The sequence below is a fragment of the Brienomyrus brachyistius genome, chromosome 13 (assembly GCF_023856365.1).
Source record: "Brienomyrus brachyistius isolate T26 chromosome 13, BBRACH_0.4, whole genome shotgun sequence".
NCBI classification, from domain to species: Eukaryota; Metazoa; Chordata; class Actinopteri; order Osteoglossiformes; family Mormyridae; genus Brienomyrus; species Brienomyrus brachyistius.
The window spans coordinates 5,105,115-5,127,462 of NC_064545.1; the positions used below are offsets into that span (position 1 = coordinate 5,105,115).

Below are 22,348 nucleotides of genomic sequence, written 5' to 3' on the forward strand. Positions count from 1 at the left end.
CCTCGATGGTGCAAGAGCTCCCCTCAGTGGACTTTCATCACGGAGCGGCAACGTGCGCTAGCAGCCCGGCAGACGGCGAGCCCTGGTGTGCAGACAGCAGCACTGCATGGTCGCCCTGGACTGCATTCCTCTGTACCTGTATGTCTGTCTGTCTGTCTCTCTCTCACTTGGGTCCAGGGAAGACACCCAAGGGGAATGTTTAACTGGGACAGGAGACGGGGTGAGGGAGGTCCGATGAGGCTGGGGGCACAATAGGACAGACACGGTGCAGTGGCGACGACTCCTTAAAAGAAGGCTGGCTTATGATGTTACAGCAGACAGGGAAGTCGTGCAGAATCACACTATTCTATTGCCTTGTCGAAAACACGTAAATACCCAAATAACAGCGCCACCCACAGGAAGCTGCAGGGAGAGGCCTCCATACACTGTCTTAATAAACTAGAGCAGTGGTTCCCAATCTGGTCTTTTAGGACCCACAGACAGTACACATTTTTGCTCCCTCCCAGGGATTGTCTGGCAGAGAGCTCAGAGGGAGCAAAAATGTGGACCAGCTTTGGGTCCCCAAGGACTGCATTGGGTAACCCTGTCCTGGAGAATCGAGCATACTCCTTATTGAGGGACTGACAATGACATGGCTTATATAAATGCTTCCAGTTGTGTTTCTGGATATCTAATGCCTCTGTTATTCACAGACTTCTTTTTTTCCGTATAGTTATAATCCTGATATTGGTGACATCAAACCTACATGGAATAAAAGCTCTCTGAGGAGTTACAAAAGTCAGAGTTGTACTCTATTCTGCTAGGTAGGCACACATAGTGGACATGGATTCTCTCCTTGCAATCTAGACACAATTATCCATCTAAAAGGTCTTTTGTATGAACTCTTTCAGTCCCTGCAGAAGCCAATGAATGACATAGACAGTGTGTAAAATTGTGCAAAATCAGTCTTTATTTTTCACCTTGCCTATCAGGATTTCATTGTTGTCCTTCATTCACATACAGCACTAAACAGAAACAAAGGGACGACAAACTGGTGTTTGTAGATACATAAGTAACCATACAGTTTCACTGAGACTCTAGGGCATTTCTAAGTGACAGGATGGGAAGAAGGGAAGTTCTAGAACCTGGTGTCCATATTGTCTGTGGAAGTAATCCCTCTGAAGTCCATACAAGGCATCCCCCTCACTTCTCATGCCCAAAAGTCACACACCTCATGATGTCTGTGACAACATCACTGACGGGAAGTGGTGCAGCATTCCAGAAGCCGAACGAGAAAAATCACAGGACCTCACACTGCTGCTCTGCATCTCCATTACGCTCACGTTTCAGCACAGAGGCCAGTGTGGCAAACTCAAGAGAGCGACTGCACCCCTTGGATGACCTCGCAGACGTCAAACAAACGGCAGGTCAAAGAGAAAGAAGGCCGAGGTGGGAAGAAAATGCTAATTGTTGAGCACAAGTGACTGTGAAAGTGACTTTCAAAGCCAGGGATGTCGCGTTGAGTCCTCGGGGTCGATGGTGTGGATGATATCTGAAGCTGGTGACGTAGTATCCGGTATGCAGCTGCGGAATGAGGTTTCACGTCCAGGCTCAACAGGCCAGAAATCAGTGCTTAAGAAGAAACCATGTTGCATTTTGCATAAAGAAGTCCATGAAGAGCTGATCACAGAGAGTTACATGTTCAATGGGGTTTTGGGTTCTATCTATTGCAATCAAGAGTGAGTAGGAGAGCCGAGATGGAAATAAAAGCACTGAGGAAATTTAATTTTTCATACTTGCAAACTGGTAATAACTTTGTTTCCATCACAAGTGTCAGTAAGGTTTTGAACACCCACAATCATCTTTGTATTAGGTTCACTGTACTGAGGCATGTGTAAAAGGTATTTTTTATGCAAAATGTCCATCAGTCTTCCAACCACTTTTCCAGGTTGGGGGGGGGGGGGGGCTTGGAGCCTGTCCCAGGTAGTTCAGGGTAGGTGGATACTCTGGATGGGATGCCAGTGCATCACAGGGCACATACACACACTGCAAGAGATTCTGAAATACCAATTAGTCTCACTGCATGTTTTTAAACCGTGGGAGGAAATTTGTACGATACGGACAGAACATGAAAACTCACGCGGAGTGAGAGTCAAACCCTCAACCATGAATGTAGAAACCGAGAGAGCCACCGTTATATTTTAAACATATTGCACCATGTACTGTTTTTATTTAACTTAAGAAATTAAGTGAACTCAAATGAAAAACAGGAACACCTGAATCTGGTACATTAAAATACCAACTCAGGAATATCAACGAGGGAACAGATGTAACACACATTCATTTCATCATGAAAAATAACCCTGAAGCTGATTTCCAGGTTGCAGGAAGTGTAAAATAGGATGGTTGACAAAGACTTCTGGTGTGATTTGGACACAATGCTCAAACGCAGGGAATCGAGAGTGACGGGTGAGTTAGGGTTAGGGTTAGAGGGGCCTAGGTACATGCTAGCTGGGGGTGTATTTTCAGGGAGGGGGTGGTGCCATTGTGTGTGGGGGGGCATTGTGTCAGGTTGGGGATAGACATGTTCAAGGTTGTTCTCCAGTGCTTATTCAGGGCAGCGTGAAGGATGAGCTGTTTCCAGGGGCCCTCTAAGCCAGAGCCAAGTGCAGCATTTCAGAGAGTCATGGAAAGGCTTTCTGGTGGAAATCCTCTTTCTCAATGTCCCTCATCCATCCGCCCTTTACCAACAGCTTCAGAGAGAGATGGATTGATGGATAGAGGAAACCGATAATGAATAAGAATTGAAAAACAAGAGCAAAACGGGCCACCATTTGGCCCTTGAGTCTTTGTGAAAGCATCTAACAACCAGCTGTTAATGCAGCACAGTTTAATGATCCCATGTAGTGCCGGGTCCTCCGTCAGTGCCCAACTCGAGGCCACGCAAGGTCTTCGGCTCAGCCGGAGTAAATCTGAGTCCCGATCACACGCATGATCTCTTTTTGAATCTTGGGCTCTTGGGTGTTGATGTTAGCGTCTCCCACCTGGCCATCCTCGTACCTAAAGGAATATGTTGGCGGATGAAAGGGAAGAAAAAAATGGAAGAGAGTGACTTGGGCGATAAATAGGTTCCAGCTGGGAATTTGCCGCTCCGGTCTTCATTACTAAGTTAGTTCCAAGAGCGGGTGAAGCTAAGGATACAGTTGCTATGCCACCTTTGGATATGGATCGCGTATTTTTAACCTGGTACATGCTGAAAACGTGAAACACATTTGACCTTTGGCCTAGAACAGACGAACTCACACAAAGAAGAAGCGTGTGCAGACGTGGTCCGACACAGGGCACACCCAGATGTTTCCATGCTTCTGAAGGTCCTTGGATGTTATCACTAGGACACAGGCAAAGGGATCTTCTATTACTCATGCGGTGCTACAGTATCTGCTCATCTTAAACATATACAGTACTACATCTATAATGCGTCTATGATACCAGACTGCATTATAAACAAATGACGTACGAGTCTATGATGTCAATGTCATTATAAGTATATTCTATATGTGTCTATGATGCCACTGTCATTGTAATGTGTATATGTGTCTATAATGCGAATGGCATTGTAAGTATATACTATATGTCTGTAATGTAAGCATGCAATACCATTGGGATCATAGACACATATAATACCCATCCATCCATCCATTTTCCAAACCGCTTGTCCTAATGGGTCGCGAGGAGGTCCGGAGCCTATCCCGGAGGCAATGGGAACGAGGCAGGGAACAACCCAGGATGGGCGCAAGGCACACTCACACACCAGTCACACACACGCACTCCTATGGGCAATTTAGCAAGTCCAATTAGCCTCAGCATGTCTTTGGACTGTGGGGGGAAACCGGAGTACCCGGAGGAAACCCCACAACGACATGGGGAGAACATGCAAACTCCACACACATGTGACCCAGGCAGAGACTCAAACCTGGGTCCCAGAGGTGTGAGGCAACAGTGCTAATCACTGTACCACCATGCTGCCCCCCACATATAATATACACATACTATATACTATACTTTACTATGCACATATAGTATGCAAAAATAAATTATGCAGGTACTGTATGACATAAGTGTCTACGATGCAAATGATATTGTAATTACATGGTATATGTGCCTATGATCCAAATGGCATTTTAAGCATATACTATTTGTGTCTATAATGTGAATGGTATTGTAAGTATATAGTATAATAGTAATTGACACTTTAGGGAAATTCTTTTCTATGCCCCCTCAACTTGCTCTTTGTAGCGCAAGCTGCCTGTGAAGGGCAGCTAACTATTGGGACACCCAAAGAGTTGGGGGTTAAGGGCTCAAGGAACCACAGATGTGAAAAGCCTGGGTTTGAACCACTGACCTTGTGATTACAAGCATACAGCCTTAGCCCACTGAGCCACACGTGGCCCCCCCAAATGTGCCTATGACAATGTAAGTCATGACAATGACAATGTAAGTATATAAGTGTCTATGATGCGAATGGCATTGTAAGTATATATTGCATCTGTCTATGATATCAAATGACAATGTAAACATCTACTAGATGTGTCTATGATACCGTATGACATTGAAAACATACACTGTATGTGTCTATGATACCGTATGACATTGAAAACATACACTGTATGTGTCTATGATGCTAGCTGGTATTGTAAACATCTGCTCTATGTTTCTATAATGCCAGATTACATTGTAAACATAAATTATGTCTATGTTGCTTGATGACATTGTAAACATATACTGTATGTGTGTATGATGTTAGATGACATTTTAAGTATATACTGTATATGTCTATGACAGTGTTCTGAATGCCTGGTACAGGTGTGACTTGATTGGCTGGGAGATGGGAGGGAGCAAAAACGTGTAATGTCTGGGGGTCCCCAAGGGCCAATTTGAGAAATACCAGTCTATGGTACCAAATGACAATATAAACATTTACGGAATGTATCTATATTGCCAGATGTATTCCATTGTAAACATGTAAAGTATGAGTCTATGATGCTAGATGGCACTGTAATCATATACAGTGTGTGTCTATGATGGTTGATTTTGATATGATATCGTTGTTGATTAATATGATATTTCAGCATTTTACCTTCACAGAGAGCAATGCAGTTTAAATTTCGACTCTGTAGAAACCTGGACTGTATTGGTCGGCTCTGAGGAAATGGGAAGTCGAACAGAAACATTAGTTGTCCATAAACTACGTATAAATATAATACATAGACATCATATCTTAATATGCATACTTGACAAATAATGATTTGTATGCTTACTTGTGAAAACATTTTAGCAATCACATTTTCTTTTGATTAACAGGTGGAATACACAATCTACAGATTGCGAATATTGCCTTAATACAGCTTAATATTTACTAAAATGAAATAAGGGTTCCTCATTAAGGGTCTGGCTCTGCTGGGATTTAAATGTACAACCCAAGGGCATAATTTTGGGTTGAGCACTGGAGGTGGTTGAGGTCTGCACCCATTTAAGGGATCCAGGAGGTTATATTGGCTGGTTATGTTTATCGGCCCCATAATTATGCCCAAGGTACCCAGTAGCTTATTTGACAAATATCTATCCTTTAAAAGGAATTGTTTTCAGTCTTTTCTGCATGGGAGTGGCTGAAGCAGGAGGAGGGAGGCTGTACCTGGGGTATGGTGTTCATGCGATTGTAGCGCTGCACCAGCTCGTCTTTAGAGGGCATGCGATGCTGTCCTTTCCCCATCCCTGGGTCACCGCGGCAACCGACACAGACACACAGCATAAGCCTGACGTGCACCGGCACTCAGCCGCACGACGGACAGAGTCAGCGGCGGAGGTAGGGTCAGACCCCCCTGTTTCACACAGGAAACAGGCTGCCCGCCAAGGGGTAGAGACATTCGGGTGTAATGGGACCGTCCTCTCCACACAGAGCCAGTGCGGGGGGGGGGGGGGGGGGGGGGGGAGGGTAGTGGTTCTTGTGGTACTTCAGCACTTCAGACATGGGGACTGCCTATTGTTTGGGGGCTTCCTTGCAAGTGGATTGGCAGGATGGCAGTGGACTAGAGCACACCGACCCCGTACAGAAAGAACAAATCAGGGGTGTATACAGGGGCGGGCCCATAGGAACACTGGCTCCAGCTGAAAGCTGATTGGCTCCATCCCCTGTCACTCACTGCTTCAAAACACATCATCATTTCGCTAATGATACGGACGGCCCCTCTTATGTCCCCCACCTTAAAAAAAAATCCTAGAATTGCCCCTGGAACAAAGAGCATCTTCCTACCTGAGTATCCAAAGGAAATGCTGGAGATGGGGCTGAGATAGATGCCCTTTCCGTACGCAGCCCCGTGCAGCTTGCGTTGAAAAAAGTAGGTTGAGAATCACCAAGAGTGACACGGTTTAAAGGCGTGGGGGGTGGGGGGGTTGGGAGGGGCAGAGATGGGGTGGGGGGGGTAACCAAGACACCTCCAAGAAGTGCTCCTCAGAAGGAAGACCTTAGCTTTGTGACCAATATCTGCATGAAGATTGTTCTGTTCAAGCCATAAAGCTGTTAGCATCCAAAACCAAAGGCGCAGACATAAGGTTCTCTAGAAAAGCAGCCAGAGAATGAGTGTGAGAAAATGATAAGAGGGTGACTGAGGGTAAAAAAGACAACTGGTATATGTGAAAGGCAGCGAAATGCTTACAGTGCAGAGGTATGGGTGAAGGTGAGAGAAGCAGCATGGCAAGGAGAATCTGATGATTGGCTGAACCAGGGAGGCATGACCCTGCCGCAAAGACAGAGGCAACTTGATGGAGTACGCGTGAGGAGCTTCAAAACAACTGAGCAGAGGTGCAAGCTCAAATGACGGATGTGTGGGGGTGAAATGCAGTCTGCAAAGGCTGGTACAGAACAGCAAAGGGAAATTCCTCTGATACGCGTAACAGGCTCAGAAAGAGCCGATAAAGGGAAACTGGCATCCAGGGACAAGATTTGAGGAATTTGAACAAAACTTTGTCTACCTGGGTATCTTGAGGAGAGACACATGTGCCCGAAAGGTCAGAGTCACTTCTGATACGAGCAACATGAGCTACATGAAGACTCATTTGGCTGCGCCGCGCTTGGAGTTGGTTAGCAAACACGGCTAAGTCACCCCCGCATGATTCCCTGCAAGGACCCGCCTAATGAGTCACAGCTGGGGCCCGTCTTCCTGGAGGGGAGGCCAGGAAGGAAGGACTACTGTGGTATGAGTGGGAGAAAGAGGAGTCCCCTGCAACTCTATGAGCTAGCCGACTATTCTGCCTTCCCACCTATAATAGAGAATACTGGTCAGAGTCCATGATATTTTCGATATATATTTCAACTTAGAATATGCAGTTTATTTTTAGGCTAGAAATAAGAGGCGAAATTTGAACTAGAGCTGACTCACTGACTTACACCTATGAATATTTGCAGTACTCACTTACAAACTAAGCCACTTATGACGACACATCACAGCTATGACCAAAGTTTTAAAAAAATAAACAAATAAATCTATGCAAAAATATATTTCTGGCAGCCGTACACCCTGAAACGCTACTCTATCTAGTGTGCACTGTGCAGAATGCTACACTGCATGGCAGTGCGGCTATCTACCAGTCTCATTCTCACAGCTAACAGTCGGTGCAATTATCCTACTCCTACATAAGACCCTTTCAATGTACAACCTGTCAATCAGAATGTAGCCTAGTTGGGGACTGTCTCTACTAGCTTTGTAATGGTTACTAAGATCAGGTTTTCTTGTGGATAATAATGTAAAATAATGTATGGCCACATTAGCTAGTGACCAACCAGATATGACGTATGACAAATGCATGGTAAAAAAAAATAAACAAACGGAAGGAAATAGTGAAAAGCATGTGGGATGAGAGTTACTGACCCTTTCCTTAGCATTCCGGTACTCACAGTCCTTTCTTAACAACGCTTTAGCGGCCTAGCAACTCAGACAGACAAGCCTAGCGCTTAGCTGTAGCGGGAGCTCCACTTTATGTGAGGATCCGGCTGTGACGAGACCATTGAGAGTAACAGCAGAGAGTGTAAGGCAAGTGTGACACGCTTGAAGCTCCTAGTGGTCCACCCTAGTGGTCGACAAGGCCGACCGGTAACCCGGCTACCGGTGGACGCCACTCCCTTCGTCCTTGGTGGACGGGGAGGGATGCAGTGTACACCGCTGCCAGCCCGGGAAGGGACAGATGCCTGGCATGTGCCACAGCTGTCACCGGTGGGCCTTGCCAGTAAAATAGCACGGAAAACAAAAAAACAACAACAAAGGCAAAAACGACAACGAAAAGAAAACGTCCCGTTAAGATGATGAGGAACATGGCATCCGTTACTGTCAAAATGGATCAGCTGGACAGCGGACTTAAGTCAAGAAGACAGGCGCTGTCCAAGGGAGGATGCATCTTAGCTTTGCTAAATGCGAGAGCTACATACCTGTAGTTTGGTATAAGACGCATTGACTAGTCCATTTCTCAGAATGGAGTGCCAGTTCTCTATATGGGAACCACTAGAGCAGGTGTGGAGAGAGAGAGAGACAACGAGAGCTGTGAATACAGACCAGTCCTCCAACACGTTGTAGCATGTGTGACCAGAGCTGTCCCGGGTTGTACAGCAGCTTTGAAGCACAAACAGAACATATATCCAGTAGATGGGTCAACATTCCCAGTTTTCCCAGTCAGCCGGGCCACGGCGAAGCAGCTACTTTCTTTGGGATATCAGGGTAAGTGTAACAATCCAGCCTGTTTGTGGATGACAGACGTAAGAAAGCAGCTTTTAAACAAAGAAATTCTCTGAAGTCAGATCTTAAACCACTGAAGAGCTGAAGCACTCTACAAAACAGACCGTCCAAGGTCCTTCATACAAAACCAGCACACAACAGTCTAGCCAACGCACCGTCTACTTAAAATAGTCAAAGCGTAACATATTTTCTCTTTATTTTTTCTCAATATGAATCACTTGAGTCATATTAAGATTGATGCTGCCTTTACAGCATTCTATTTTTAGGATGATTATTTTTAGCAAGAACAATATTCTTGGTAACATTCATTAAGCGCCTCTAAGTGAAGCCTCTGAGGAGTGAGCTGGTTTCTTATTACTTTGAGGAACGACGTGCTGCTCATGCCATGCCAATGTGTGTGCAGGTGAGCTCCCAAGCGATATTAAGGACAGTCTGTACCACTCTTTAGGTAAGACGGCATGGCATATGATCCCTTCTTCCTGCTGCCGGTGGACTCGATCTGTAAACAGGGCACTTTGGGGAGAAAGGTGGGGTGGAGAGAGTTTCAGGGGAGGTGGTGCTGGTCTTGGGGGGGGGGTCTGACTCACTGGAAGGCAAAGGTGCTGCCATAGAGCTTTTTGGCTGTGCGGAATCGGGCCTCCTTGGCCGGAGGGCTGCTGAGCAGGAGGAACTGGTGAGATGTGTGCATGAACTTCAGTTGCTGCGGAAAGGAGAGGAACAACGGCTGGTTACGCCCTGTTATGCAGTGCGACTGCGCGTCAGATGAATTAGAGGAGTCTTGTTCAACAATCTGTTCTGTCTTGCACATTAGTCTGTCTAGTACTTTGTTCTCAGTCTGTACTTTGTTGCCCAGTACTACTCATTTTGCCTAGTACTTTGTTCTTTACTCTCTTGCACTTTGCAACATCTCAATTGCAATACACTATACTCATGCTGAGTGCCGTCCATCTGTAAATGTAGAGAATCCACAGCAATATCCTCACTCCAGCCTTCCTAGAATCTCAAATGCAACTATTGCATCTGTATTCAAGTCATGTGTTGCATTCCATTACCACACGTGTTCTATGTGTGCATTAAGGGAAGCTGCTGCTCAGTTTCATTGTACAAAGGTACCCACACTTCCACGTTGACAAGAAAATCCTTGATCCTTCATTAAACTCACAGTCTGTTTGATGGCTTTTCGCAGTGTCTTTGTTATGCTAATTAAGCTAGCCTGAATCAATTGAATGGCATCGGAGCTGAGCGAATGGGTGGTCAGTTACCCTTAGGTGGAAAAGGGGTCGGAGATATGGTCTACAAAGCAATGAGGCTCTACCAAGATGGCAGCCCTACGATGAGAAAAGTGTAGGGTCTTTTTACCTACCCTACTCAGCGGCAGCTTTACAATGTGCGACCTGTTGCTTGAAATGATCCTAGAAGACAGGAAACATATTCTATGCATCCACTGAGCAAACAGTCTCCAGAAAAAGCACAGAGGGAAGAAGCATAGCTAAAGTCAATATCAGTATCAATGTTGTTACACCGTAAAAGATTATAACTTCCGGAAGCAAAAGTGTGAAGTCCTGAGATGAGGTAAGAAGGCAAGGAGCCTCCATGAAGCAGAAGCTTGAAGAGCAGCCTCTCTGTGCCGTGCAGACAGGCCGCTACTCACCACTGCAGCAAAGGATGGGCCAGCGGGTCTAACCTGTCCATCTGCTTCTTAATCTCCAAATACGATCCCTGAAAATGAAATAACCTAAAGTCAGTCCAGGACTGTTTGAATCCTCTGCTGTCGACCCATCTGCACATCAAACACACATAGCCTACATAGTGTTATTTAAAAACACACTACATACACTACAAGTCAAAAGTTTGATATGCACACCCATCCATAGAAAGGTTGATTTGTACTATTCTATATACATTCTATACAGTATTCTATAATAGAATTATGCACTGACCGAAAAAGCATTTTAAGAAATGTTTGGGTGGGTGAAAGCAGCTCTGAGGGCTGGGAAGGTTGCTGATTCAAATCCCGTGGTCAGCAGAGTGACTTGGTAAGTCATTATACATTGTTTTTACACTTAATAACTGGTTCTTATAAAAGTCACGGTTGGTTTAAGTTCTTGATGAAACAACAACTTTTCTTTCCACATACAGAGACTCTTATCAGCTTGATTAGAGCTGGAAAAGTTCCATGTCATACAAACCTCTAAGGTAGTAAAGTCAATACTGGGTAGCAAAGATCTAGTGAGGTACGACACCTGCTAGCCAGCATTTGTACCTGTGTCATCTCCCTGATGGACATCACACTGTCCAGCGCTTTCTGCAAGCGTTCATAATTCTTCTTCTGTGGTTAGATGAGGAGGTTAAGAAAAGCACAAGTTAGACAGACAGGGAGCCATCACATGACATGCATTCACTCTGTAGGTCAAGATGAAATTAGCAGAAATGACCACCTTGGGGTTGAAGGCTAAAGTTTTGGGGTCATTTGGGTCGACTACCGAAGGGTAAGGCTCGAAGATGATGCTCTTGCGAGGAGACTCCAAGGCTGCTCTGCACATGGCCACCAGCAGGTCCACAACCTGCAGATCATCAGCGAGAGTCACGCTCGAGTAGGATCCCCGCCTGATAAGTCCGTTTGATCTTCATCCCGCTCTCAGCCACTCCCAGCTGTTCTCTTAGCTCACAATGCTAATGTTACTTTTTATTAGGTCTGGCAATCAGTCTGTCCTTCATACCAGCTTTAGCTCCTACAAATGGTACACTGAATATTTTCTCATTTTCTCATCATATTTTTATTTTTATTTGGTAAATACATAAATGTGGCTATTTTGTTTTTTTTTTTAGTTCTTAAGATCAAGTCAAGAAACCGTCTACTGACTTGTCTTCCTACAAAACTAACATTATGAAAAACATAATACCGAATCATATACCCAAGTTTCATGCTTCCTGTAAGCCCTGAATAAAACCTAATTTTGAATTTTAAATGAGGCACCCTTTTGTTGACTCAGCAGGGCAGCCGAAAAAATGCCTTCCCGTATGCAGTAATTTTATATGCAGAATTTTCTATGTATGAATATGTATTCACTTGCTAGCTTGCTTTAGACATAACTTGGTTGTCAGACCGAATTAGATTTTTCTGAGATGAAATGAAGCGGAAAAATAGATCTAAAAAGCATGTCATTTTCTTTCAAGGTGGACCCACATCTTCACGACTCAAAGTCTACCATAAATGCGGATCTGTGCTGGTGGCTCTTTAGACGGGACACGCGAGAATGTGATCACCTCCGCGCCCGTGGCCACCTCCTCTGCAGCTCCGGACATCACCCCCAGGGTGTAGAAGGAGAACACGCACAGCTCCCTCGTACACACCGCCGGCTGTGTAGGCAGGGGGACGCACACTCAGGCTCAGTTGCCACAGTGTGCAGGTACACACCCAGAAACAGACGGTCTCATGCACAGCGGGGGACAAAGGGGAGAATACACATACACTATATGGCCAAAAGCACATGCACACCAACATGTCTAATATCTCATTCTGAAATTTAGCAGGGTATTAATATGAAGTTGGTCGGCTCGTTGCTGCTTTCCATAAGGTGTTGTAGCATTGCTGGCGGGAGTCACTACCATTCAAGTTGAATATCGATGTTCGGGTATAAGCTCCCTTTCTGTTGACTTGTGTGGCCGACCACTTCACACCCAAACTTGCTCCCAGACCTTTTACGCAATCATTCAGTTGCGGCTGACCGGGACAGCTCTCCCAGGTCAGAAATATGGCAGAAAGACGGCATCCTATGATGGTGCCAAGTGAAATGTCACTAACCTCTCCTGTACAACCACCCATTCTGCTTCTGACTCTTGCAGGAGTTTAAGTGACTGTGTGCTTAGTTATACTCCCGCATCAGCAATTGGTATGGCTTAATTAACAATTCCCTATAATTAATATGAGTGCCCATATACTTTTGGCCATGAACATACAAATGGATTGACATGGACAAATAGAATTCCAACTCTAACTGTGGCAGAAAGGGAAAAAATGTTCACTTAACAGAAACCTATTTTTCTTAGCCTCCAGGCTGTAAATCCCCCCACCCCTCCTTCCCCAGGTACCTTCAGCATGGAGCCATTCTGAAAGACATGCTGCTCGTCGCACACCACGCAGTACTCATTCAGCGTGGGTATGCGCTGCTCAGAGTACTTCATGATCTGTCAGAGAAACAGGACATGGTTTCCCTTGCAATCTCGAGCTCCGCCGCCATCGGGTTTGAACAGGAACACGTTAGGCGCAAATTCACAGCCATTTAGATTCATGGACATGGGCTGTAAGGTGAAGCCTCAGAGGCCTCTATGATGTACCTCCCCTGCGGAAGTTCTAGCACATCAATTATAATGTTTTATATAAATTATATTAAGTGTTATTTAAGCTCACTGTTAAAACCACATGTTGTCCCAGAAGCTGCTATTACTCACAAATAGGTGTAAACATGCATTACAATTAATAATGTAGTTCCACATGTTTACAAGATAGTGGCACACGAATATGTGATAAATAATACTGATATAACCGCTAGTACGGATCCTACCTGAACTAAGAAGCCATATTCCAAAGTGGGGATATTCTTGCAGTGGCCACCCGCCTGGGATGAGAAAAATAATTCAATCAGCTGCTTCGTGGTAATCTGCGCTGGCGGCCTGGACGCGGGAACAGCCACACTCTGATGGGTCAAGTGGAGACAAAGCATTATGGGAAAAGGGTGCTAGTCATATGGAAAGGTGGGGGGAAAGTGATTGGTTTAGTAGAATTATCAGGAAAAACAACTGCTGTTTCCATTCTCATTAACCACATAAACACTTCGGTATCTAAAGAAGCTCTACTAATTAATAAGCACTGTGCATGTTGAAGACTTTTCACTTCAACCAGGTGTTGAATTTCAGGCTTACGTGCAGCGGCAAACTGGGAGTTTTCTAATGGGGGGTATAATGTTGACATGTTTGACCCACAGCGTGTTTCCTCGGGGGAGGCCGGGAGCAGTAAGGAAAGGCTCTGACCTGACTGTTGGGGGGGTAGCTGAAGAGCTCGCCCTTAGGGTTCTTCATGGTGCAGGAGATGGACCGGTTCATGAGGCGGGTCACACGCAGCTCGGGGACGGCTAGCTTCCCCTTCAGAACCGTGTCCTGGATCAGGGGGAAGCTGGGGGATCTGGGTGGATGAAGGACATGGGTGTGCTTAGCCTCCATTTAGAGACTTATGTAAGGAAAATCTCGGAGCATTAACAGTTCTAAATTTAAATACATTACTAGCAGGCACATGTGTTAAATAGACGAATATAGACGCTTTAATGGAAATGAAAATGAATTATAACAGACTGGACTTTTACAGTGGGGAATTAGTAAGAGGAGAGATCTGTCATACTTGGGTATGGGGGAGAAGATGCTGAGACCAGCTCGGAACTTCTTAATGGTGCCTCCAGCCTTGAACCAGCTGTGCCTCTTCTCCTGCTGGGCCTTCAGGAACTCATTGCTGAGATGTTTCCATTGCTGTGAGGTGAACAGGCTGAGAATCCTGGAAGAGTAAGGCAGAGAACAGGAGATGGTTGTGCGTATTTATGCGCATGTGTTACATGACTGATTCTTAGCTATTTGTTATCGATGTACACCTAAACCTTTCTGGTACCAAACCTCATGAAAACTGTGTTAAGAAGAAATATTTATTTTTATCTTGCTCAGAGAATTCTTTACAACTTTGCAAGGCTGGGCTACAATCAAGAAAATAAAGAATGCTCACTTCTTCAGCTGCAAGCCCAAACTGAAGCTGTCCTTGTTGGATGGTTGGAACACATCCACCGATGGCTCTGTGGACAAAGGTAACAAAGTAGTAAAGGAGGTGACCTCTGAACCCCAGAAGTGCAGCATGCCATTCCATGGAGCAGAAGTTATTCTACAAAACATGTCAAGTACAGCTAGATGCAGACATTCATCTGTCTATGTAAATGAACACACTTTCTGTCTGCACACACATGCACACTGACGTGCTGGTCCTCACCAGGCCCATCCAGGTACTGTGAGAGGGAGAAACGCAGCCGGAGAATGATGGGCTCCGTCCGGATGACTTTCCAAGCTGTCGCCACCTCCTCCTGGGGGTAAAGCACCCAGAGACAGTGGGAGGCTGATCGAACATGGCCATCACATCAAAAAGGCAGCAGAGATGTCCCATGTCCCAAGATCGGAATTTATTTAGTGTTGTTCTATAGGCTAATTAGTGACTTAGCACAACTTACATCCAAGAAACTGATGTTAATCTGCAAGTCGATGTCCACATCGTCAATAGTGCCATATTCCCTGTCGGGGCAAGAAAGGAAAGATGATCATCCATAATGGTCCACTGGGGATTTTTTCTTACTGTCTAAGGCAGTGTTTCCCAATCCGGTCCTCGGGGACCCACAGTCAGTCCATGTTTTTACTCCTTCCCCGTTCCCAACCACACAGTCCACATTTTTGCTCCTAGCTCCAGGTAGAGCAAAAATGTGGTCTGTGGCCCCCGAGGACCAGATTGGGAATCAGTTTTTGCCTTTCGGATAATTCCCTTTTCGCTTATTGCATAGACATTACGCATGCAGTGGGCGCTTGAAGACATGTATCTGATAGGAAGGGGACACACCTGACAGAAACAGCACTGTCGGTGTAGATGTCTTTCACTGCCTCGATGTCGGCGTCCAGCTGCGGGTGCCGATACAGGTCAGCAGCACAACTTCCCTGCGGACACCATCAGGCACAAAGTAAGTCTGCTCCTCCACTGTAGCAGCCAAGGGAGCACAGTCAGAACAGTCAGGGGTTACTGTGTTTACGATGAGAAATCCTTAAATCCTACCTTGGGCTATTAAACCATAATTGACATGCTGTGCTGGTATTCAGCCTGATATCACTGGTGCCTCATGTTAGCAGTGGCATTATTGTCAGCAGTAGCATTAACGTTAAGAGCAGCATTTAATGTTAGCAGTAGTGAGGGTCATCAGAGTGGCATGGATACCCTGGCAGATTCAGGGGGACCATCAGTGTATCTGGCCCCCTAAATCTACCATTGCGCCCTGCCCCCACATGGCAAAATCAACCAAGGGGGCCCAAGGTGGCATTTTGTCAGGGCTACAGAATTCCTAGCTACACCCTTGGCAGTAGTAGTAGTGTTGGAGGCAGCATTTTTGTTAGCGGTAGCATTAACATTAGCGGCATCATTGACGTTAGCAGCAGCATTGATGTTAGCGATAGCATTAATGTTAGCAGCAGCACGGATGCTAGTCATAGCATTAATATTAGTAGCAACATGGATGTTAGCGATACCATTAATGTTAGCAGCAGCATTGATGTTAGCGATAGCATTAATGTTAGCAGCAGCACGGATGCTAGTCATAGCATTAATATTAGTAGCAACATGGATGTTAGCGATAGCATTAATGTTAGCAGCAGCACGGATGCTAGTCATAGCATTAATATTAGTAGCAACATGGATGTTAGCGATAGCATTAATGGTAGTATTTAGGTTAAGACCGATGATTCAGGATAGGGCTTTTTTATGCTCAGCCATTTATGTTATAGCTGAGAAATGGTTAGAGCAGTTAGTTGCTGTGTGTGGCTGAAGCAGAGCACAGTCTCATCAAATGTGAACGGAGAACCATAAAATGAGGCAGCACCTAGCTGGGAAGTGGGGCATAGCCACAGTCAATGGCATTTTTCCCTCGTGGTAGGGCTGCTTCACTCTGTACTCATTTGTCATTCATGACCCTCAAGCGTTCATCCAGATCAGGGTCACGGTGATTGTGAAGCCAGTTCTGGTAAGCTTAAAGCTTGAGGCAGTGGACACCGAGGATGGGGCCCTGGCTGAATTTTTTAAAAATATTGCGCTGGATGTCAATCACAATGAAAGCATTCCTAATTGGAATCAGGAGGAGGGATGACGAGAGTCTGATGTAATGATGTAATATGTTGTTACCATTGCTCCAAAAGCAGACTGGAGAATTCCTACAGCAGTTGTAAAGCCTGAAATTCAGGGGTTTTTTATATAAAAGTCCATATGTTACGTTGAGGAACACAGCAAGATGTAAAGTCATTCGTCATGGTGATCTGCTGTCCTAGTACAGTAACAGGAGACATGATCGCTTACCTGGATTCCATAAAGAAACTCCTCAGAACCGTTCTCCCCATCAGATTCCTCATCCGTCCAGCACTGTCCCTTGATGTCCTGTTCAGAGTCCAGATTGTTAGAGACGTTTACTAAAATTACCTAGATTCTTATAGCTTTCCATGCCTACTCTATTCCACCTAAACTCCAGAAGGCTTTTTGCTTTAATGATCCGATATGAAAAAAAGAGGCTTTCTTTTCTGTCAGTCAACAATGTGTGCCATTTTCCCAAAGGAATACAGATGACTTAAGTGTATTGGGATCAGAAAAAGGTAATGCGTTTTTTTTTTTGTTGTATTCCGTACCAAGCACAGATTACGATGCTCAAAATAGAATTTTTTTAAATGAATAGACACAGGAGGACAGAAATCTAATTAGTAATCAGTGAGCGACAACAGAACATTGATGGCACCATTAAAATTAAAATCATAAGGCAAGAGCGCAGCTACTGCTGGGAAAAAAAAAGTTTTAGACAGTCAAGAAACAAAACTGAGGGATAAGGGTTAGCGTACGTTTCAAGTCTCACGGTTCTTTGCACCATGTTACCATCTGACGAGTCATGTGCCCAAACAGAACAAAAACAAAATAGAACAAAAGTAAAATCCCCCCCCCCCATGGCTGACAACTTTTTTCGCCATCCTAGTTGACAAGTGTCACCTCTGACCCCCCCTATTCAGCAAGCTCAAGAAGACTTCACCTCTGTATGATGCCTCACCACTTTCACGAATTCTAATCACCCATCTCATTGTTTTCACCACCGCTAGGTTGACATGTAGGGGTCAGGCAAACATGGCGGCCCACGTGCCGGCACACGAAGCATGTCATGCGAAAAGGAAGCTTGCCGCACATAGGCAGTACTGTCTTAGGCAGGCAAAGAAAAGATTTAAAGCTATTTATCTGGGTAGTAAATGTTTATCTGCTGATAAAAAATGTATATTATTGGAACATATGCAGATGAACAGTTAACACAATAAGAAGCTAACAGGGATTTCTTTTCTTCTCCTAAAAGTCACTGATATCTAGTTGGATGGCTAGATGAACACCGCTTCAGTTCCTAAACCTCTCCTCGGGGGCACCTCAGCCATCCCACGTGTTTGTTAAATTTCACCACCAGCTCACTTAATAAATTATCTTTATTAGTTAAATAACCCAAAGAGCCTTTAATTAGCCAAACAATGTATGCTAGTGGTCCAGTGAAATTTTCCTCGGTATTCTGGACGGTTGCTATAAATACTGGAGTGTCATTAGCAGACATAATGTCATGGATGTACCTCAACATGAAGATCATCAAAAAATTATTTTCTTTGACTGCCTAAGACTTTTGCACAGTGCTGTATTCATCAGTGTAAAGACCGTAACCACCCAGTCAAGGACCATGGCGGGACAGGGAAGCCGCAGGTCAGGTCAGGAGAGCAGGAGAGCGTACCATTGGGTCAGCAGTTCAGAGGTGCTGCTCACGCTTGGCTCGGCTGTGCCCGTCCATTGCGGCTTCGGTGGCGTGACAGCGGGAGCAGGGCGCCGAAGAACCAGAAAGAGGGGTCACTCTGTCTCACTGCGTCTCTGACTCCGACTGCTGTTTCCGTGGCAACCCTAGCAGAATGGCTAAAAAAAAAGGCAAGAACAAGAAGGTTAGCGAAAAGCACACAATTACAGGAGAAATAAGCACATTACTTTTATCATCAAAATGAAATGCTGTGTCTCATTATTGTCCAAAGATTTTCGTTAAAAAGAACAAAAGAATTTTTGTATCATAATATTTCTTAAGGTTCTCTGGGGTCAGATAAACACTAGGTGGATGTTGGGATAAAATGCTATTTTTGATCTCACCATCTCATAACTGTAGGCTCTTTTTCCTCCTATTTTAATCATTTGCATTCCATCTTCCTGTGTATCCTAGCAACAGCCATTTCTGTCCTCCATTGCCAATTCATTAATCATTGTGAAAGTCTTTGTCTGTGGAAGTGTTCTGTGTGGGCTTTCATGTGTGGGTATTTTATTTTACTCAAATTCCTATAATTTACACAAGCATATATATATGACATATATATAACACACACACGTATATATAACACACACACACAGTTCATACACGAATTTATATGAATAATGTATAGCAAATAGTAAAATATACCTTTTACATAATGGCAGAATTCTCTTGTGTTTATTTTTTTAATTTTGATCTTTTAGTATCTTCCATTTTTAACTTTGATATATTGTTACACTGCATTTCCATTGGGTCGACCCAACTTTTGCACAGGAAAGGATCAAACTTAAATCATTAAGGACCAAAACAGCTTTTCCTTGCTCACAAACCCCAAGGTCTCCATCCTGGCCCTGTGCTCCTTGAAAACGAACGTCTGCTCACAGCGATGCAGCTTTCAGACTTAGGTGAAGCCTAAATCCCTGCACACACCCTGGAAGCCTGTGTGATGCCTGGCATTGTCCTCCTACTCGACTGTAGCCCTTTATGAAATAGGTGCCACCTCGGTAAAGGCGGAAAAGCAGGATCTCTGCCGTAGTCTAAACCTCTTTTTAGATGCCAATTAACAATGGAGGACTGTGTACATGCATAAAGCACAGAGTTTCTCTCATATATACATTTTGCAAGCTCTCTTTCAGAGAACCACCCGGCCTGGACTCTCACAAAGCCAACGCTGTGGTTTAGTTCTTCTATAAATCATAAAATAAATCCGAGATGATGATGATGATGATGATGACGATGATGATGAAGGCAGCTTCCCTATACTCACATTCCCTTTCCAGAATATCTATGGACTCTCCAAGCCCTTAGACACAAGCCTTTGTATTTTCTGCTTGTCACTAACAGCACAGTGGGAATTGTCCTCTTGGCCAAAAGGTTTCAGGTCCCTGGGGGGTGCAAGCTGTTGCACCCTTGAGGGACATAATTAACCTGGATGTCTTCATAAAACATATAAGGCTGAGTAAAATGAAGAAATGACGTCAAGTATTTCACTTTGATTAAAGGATTATGTGGCACAATAATCAAAATGGTGATCATAGCTAGTTGATCTCAACCTTAATCTGAGCAAAACCACGGGACAGATGTCTGTCCTGAATATGTATGCTTGTTTATGGTTAAATATTTCCATAACGATATTTCAAATAAATCTTTATGTAAATAGCGTTTTATAGCAAGAATGTTGCAAAATAAATCGCATTTGTATTGTTTTAAGAGAATAAACCCATCACACTGGCTGAGCCATCTATGGAAGTGGTGTACAGAATTATTAATTACATGTATGTGTGTCATTAAATGTGAAATGAGGCTATAAGAGGCTTGTCTGTACGCTCTCCTTGCCTGCTGTCCCCTCTCTCTCTTTTCTTTGCAGTGTGCGGTTCACTGAGGCTGCTCGCATCTCCCACACTGAGCCATTTTGTTTCAGCCAGAATCCCAGGGCAGATCCCTGTCAGGCTGCCGAGTGCAGATCCCAGTGCCTTCGAGCCGTGCTGCAACATCCACGACAGAAGCCCCTGATTCATCGCCGCCCTTCATCCACCATCCTCACGTCTGTTTACCTACGGGCCTCACAATCTGCATATAAATTGCACCCTTTACCAGCAAATTATCCCTCCGTACTTTAAATTTTTGCACCTTCCCTCTACACAGAACCTGTTCCCTAGCTCCACCTCATCTGAGGGTTTTCCCTCAAAACGCCCCGTCTTCGCCAATTAGCTGTTCCATGTCCTTAACTCCCTCCAGCCCCCAAATCTACCTCCAACAGGGAGGCATTCACTGACCCTTCTCCCGCATGTAAATAAGACACTGAGAGGTGCATGCCCCCCCCCACCGCCAACCCCCAGCAGCCTACACACTTACCTTCTCAGGATACGGAGATGCAGTCACGGACTTGCTCCTTCCTTCCCTCTTTCTGCTTATTTTCGAATCGCCTCTCCTTTCACCATGGAAAGTCTTTCCTCCAGAAGACAAAAATCACAGACAAAAAAATACAAAGAAATATACTGTGGCTGAAAGAAGAAACGAGTGTGCTGGGTGCAGAGAAGGTCCCCGCTGCCTTTCTGTTTGTCCGCCTCTCACGCCGCTCTCCGGCTGTGTGCCCGTGTGTCGTGTGTTTATCTATTGCAGATCTCTGCTCCTTCTGCTGTCTTATTTTTGCCTGACAACACAGAGAGGTTTGGGCATGCTCAGTTAGAGTGGGGCTACTGGTCACATGACTCACAGCTGACTGGGTTAGCTCTGAAGAGAGGCTGAGGTAGGCAGAGAGGGAGGAGAAGGGATGGAAAATGAAAAAGGGGGGGGGGACAAGAGGAATCAAGCAATCGTGGACGGCTACCCACTTAAACCTGGCTGGGGTTAAAAAAGGAACAGAAACACAATCTCTTCAGGGTCAGAAAGTGCAGAGTATTTTTGTGTATTGGGATGAATGTGGGAGAGAGAAGGAGGGAGCTGGAGAGAAAAGCAGAAGGAGGGGGGGTTGTGGAGCCATTGACAGGCTGACAACACTCCACAGGGCTTCAGTCTGTCCAGGCTGGTTAGTGTCACAGGGATTTAATCTAAAGCGATGCCACCCCTCCCCCCCAATCCTCTATACACGCTAAGACAACAACTTAGAATAAGACAATGAAAAGAACCAAATTGTATAACCCCCCCCCCCCCCAATGCAAAGCCAGCTAATTCATACAGTAAATCGACAGCATAAATTTGCTCACACTGGATGTTAGATGAAATGATTTTGCAGCCCCGTGGTCAGTGCCTCACACGTACCTCACATTGACAGGCTGGTTTTCGTGCCTCTTTGAGCTCTGCTGCTGTCCGTGCAGAGTCCCTAATCTTAGCTTAATCTGGCCGGCAGCGACTTCCTGGGGTTCTGCTAAGATGATCATAAATCTCCCTGCTCACCTGGCTGCTTCTTATCTAGAAGGCAAGGCAGCTGGTCGCTGCTCCACACAACCTCATAACTTCCACCAGCCGGAAAGAGACCCGGAGTGTGTGTATGTGTGCGTGCTAGATAAGTATATCATCTCAGGATATCCAATAAATGAAACATAAGTGGAAAAAGTGCCGATAAAGCCCCCCCTGGAAAATATGGAGAGGAAATCATACTGGGAATTTGGTTGAATTGCTTTATTCCAAACAACCAAGGACAATTTCTCCATTACAATGTCTGAACCCCCATACTACATACTATACTGTGCAAAAATCTTAGGCAGTACAGAAAACATTTAAGGATATTTATCTCTGTGGTACGTGTGTATTTGCTAAAAAAAAAACACAATTTAACATTAGAACATATGCTAATTAACAGTAATACAATGAAAACTAACAGGAATATCTTCTGTTCCCAAAAAGTCACTGATGTCTAGTTGGACGGCTAGATGAACGCAGCTTCAGTTCCCAGACCTTTTCTCAGAGGCACCTCAGCCATTCTACATATTTATTAAATTTCACCAC

At 44.9% G+C, this 22,348-nt stretch overlaps 1 protein-coding gene across 4 annotated transcripts; it reads right to left on the reverse strand.

Annotated features, from left to right (window-relative positions):
* Nucleotides 1–926: 926 nt before the first annotated feature.
* On the reverse strand, nucleotides 927–21,098 carry LOC125705920 (protein mono-ADP-ribosyltransferase PARP6). 4 transcript variants are annotated; one of them, XM_048972271.1, is made up of 23 exons: nucleotides 20,756–21,098; nucleotides 18,344–18,519; nucleotides 16,900–16,977; nucleotides 15,403–15,497; nucleotides 15,023–15,083; nucleotides 14,788–14,878; nucleotides 14,530–14,596; nucleotides 14,158–14,307; nucleotides 13,794–13,944; nucleotides 13,328–13,381; nucleotides 12,855–12,950; nucleotides 12,030–12,122; nucleotides 11,201–11,326; nucleotides 11,026–11,091; nucleotides 10,414–10,481; nucleotides 10,126–10,174; nucleotides 9,350–9,462; nucleotides 8,459–8,531; nucleotides 6,290–6,359; nucleotides 5,672–5,751; nucleotides 5,117–5,180; nucleotides 3,283–3,367; nucleotides 927–3,039 (listed from the first exon to the last, which is right to left on the reverse strand). In XM_048972271.1, exons 2-23 carry the CDS (start codon nucleotides 18,344–18,346, stop codon nucleotides 2,937–2,939), a joined length of 1,836 nt encoding a protein of 611 aa, XP_048828228.1. In that variant the 5' UTR covers nucleotides 18,347–18,519; nucleotides 20,756–21,098; the 3' UTR covers nucleotides 927–2,936. The 4 variants fall into 4 exon arrangements, 3 of the variants coding, with proteins under 3 accessions (XP_048828228.1, XP_048828227.1, XP_048828229.1); XM_048972270.1 differs by having other exon boundaries at nucleotides 13,328–13,459; nucleotides 20,756–21,097; XM_048972272.1 differs by lacking the exons at nucleotides 5,672–5,751; nucleotides 6,290–6,359 and having other exon boundaries at nucleotides 13,328–13,459; nucleotides 20,756–21,097.
* Between the last annotated feature and the right edge of the window lie 1,250 nt (nucleotides 21,099–22,348).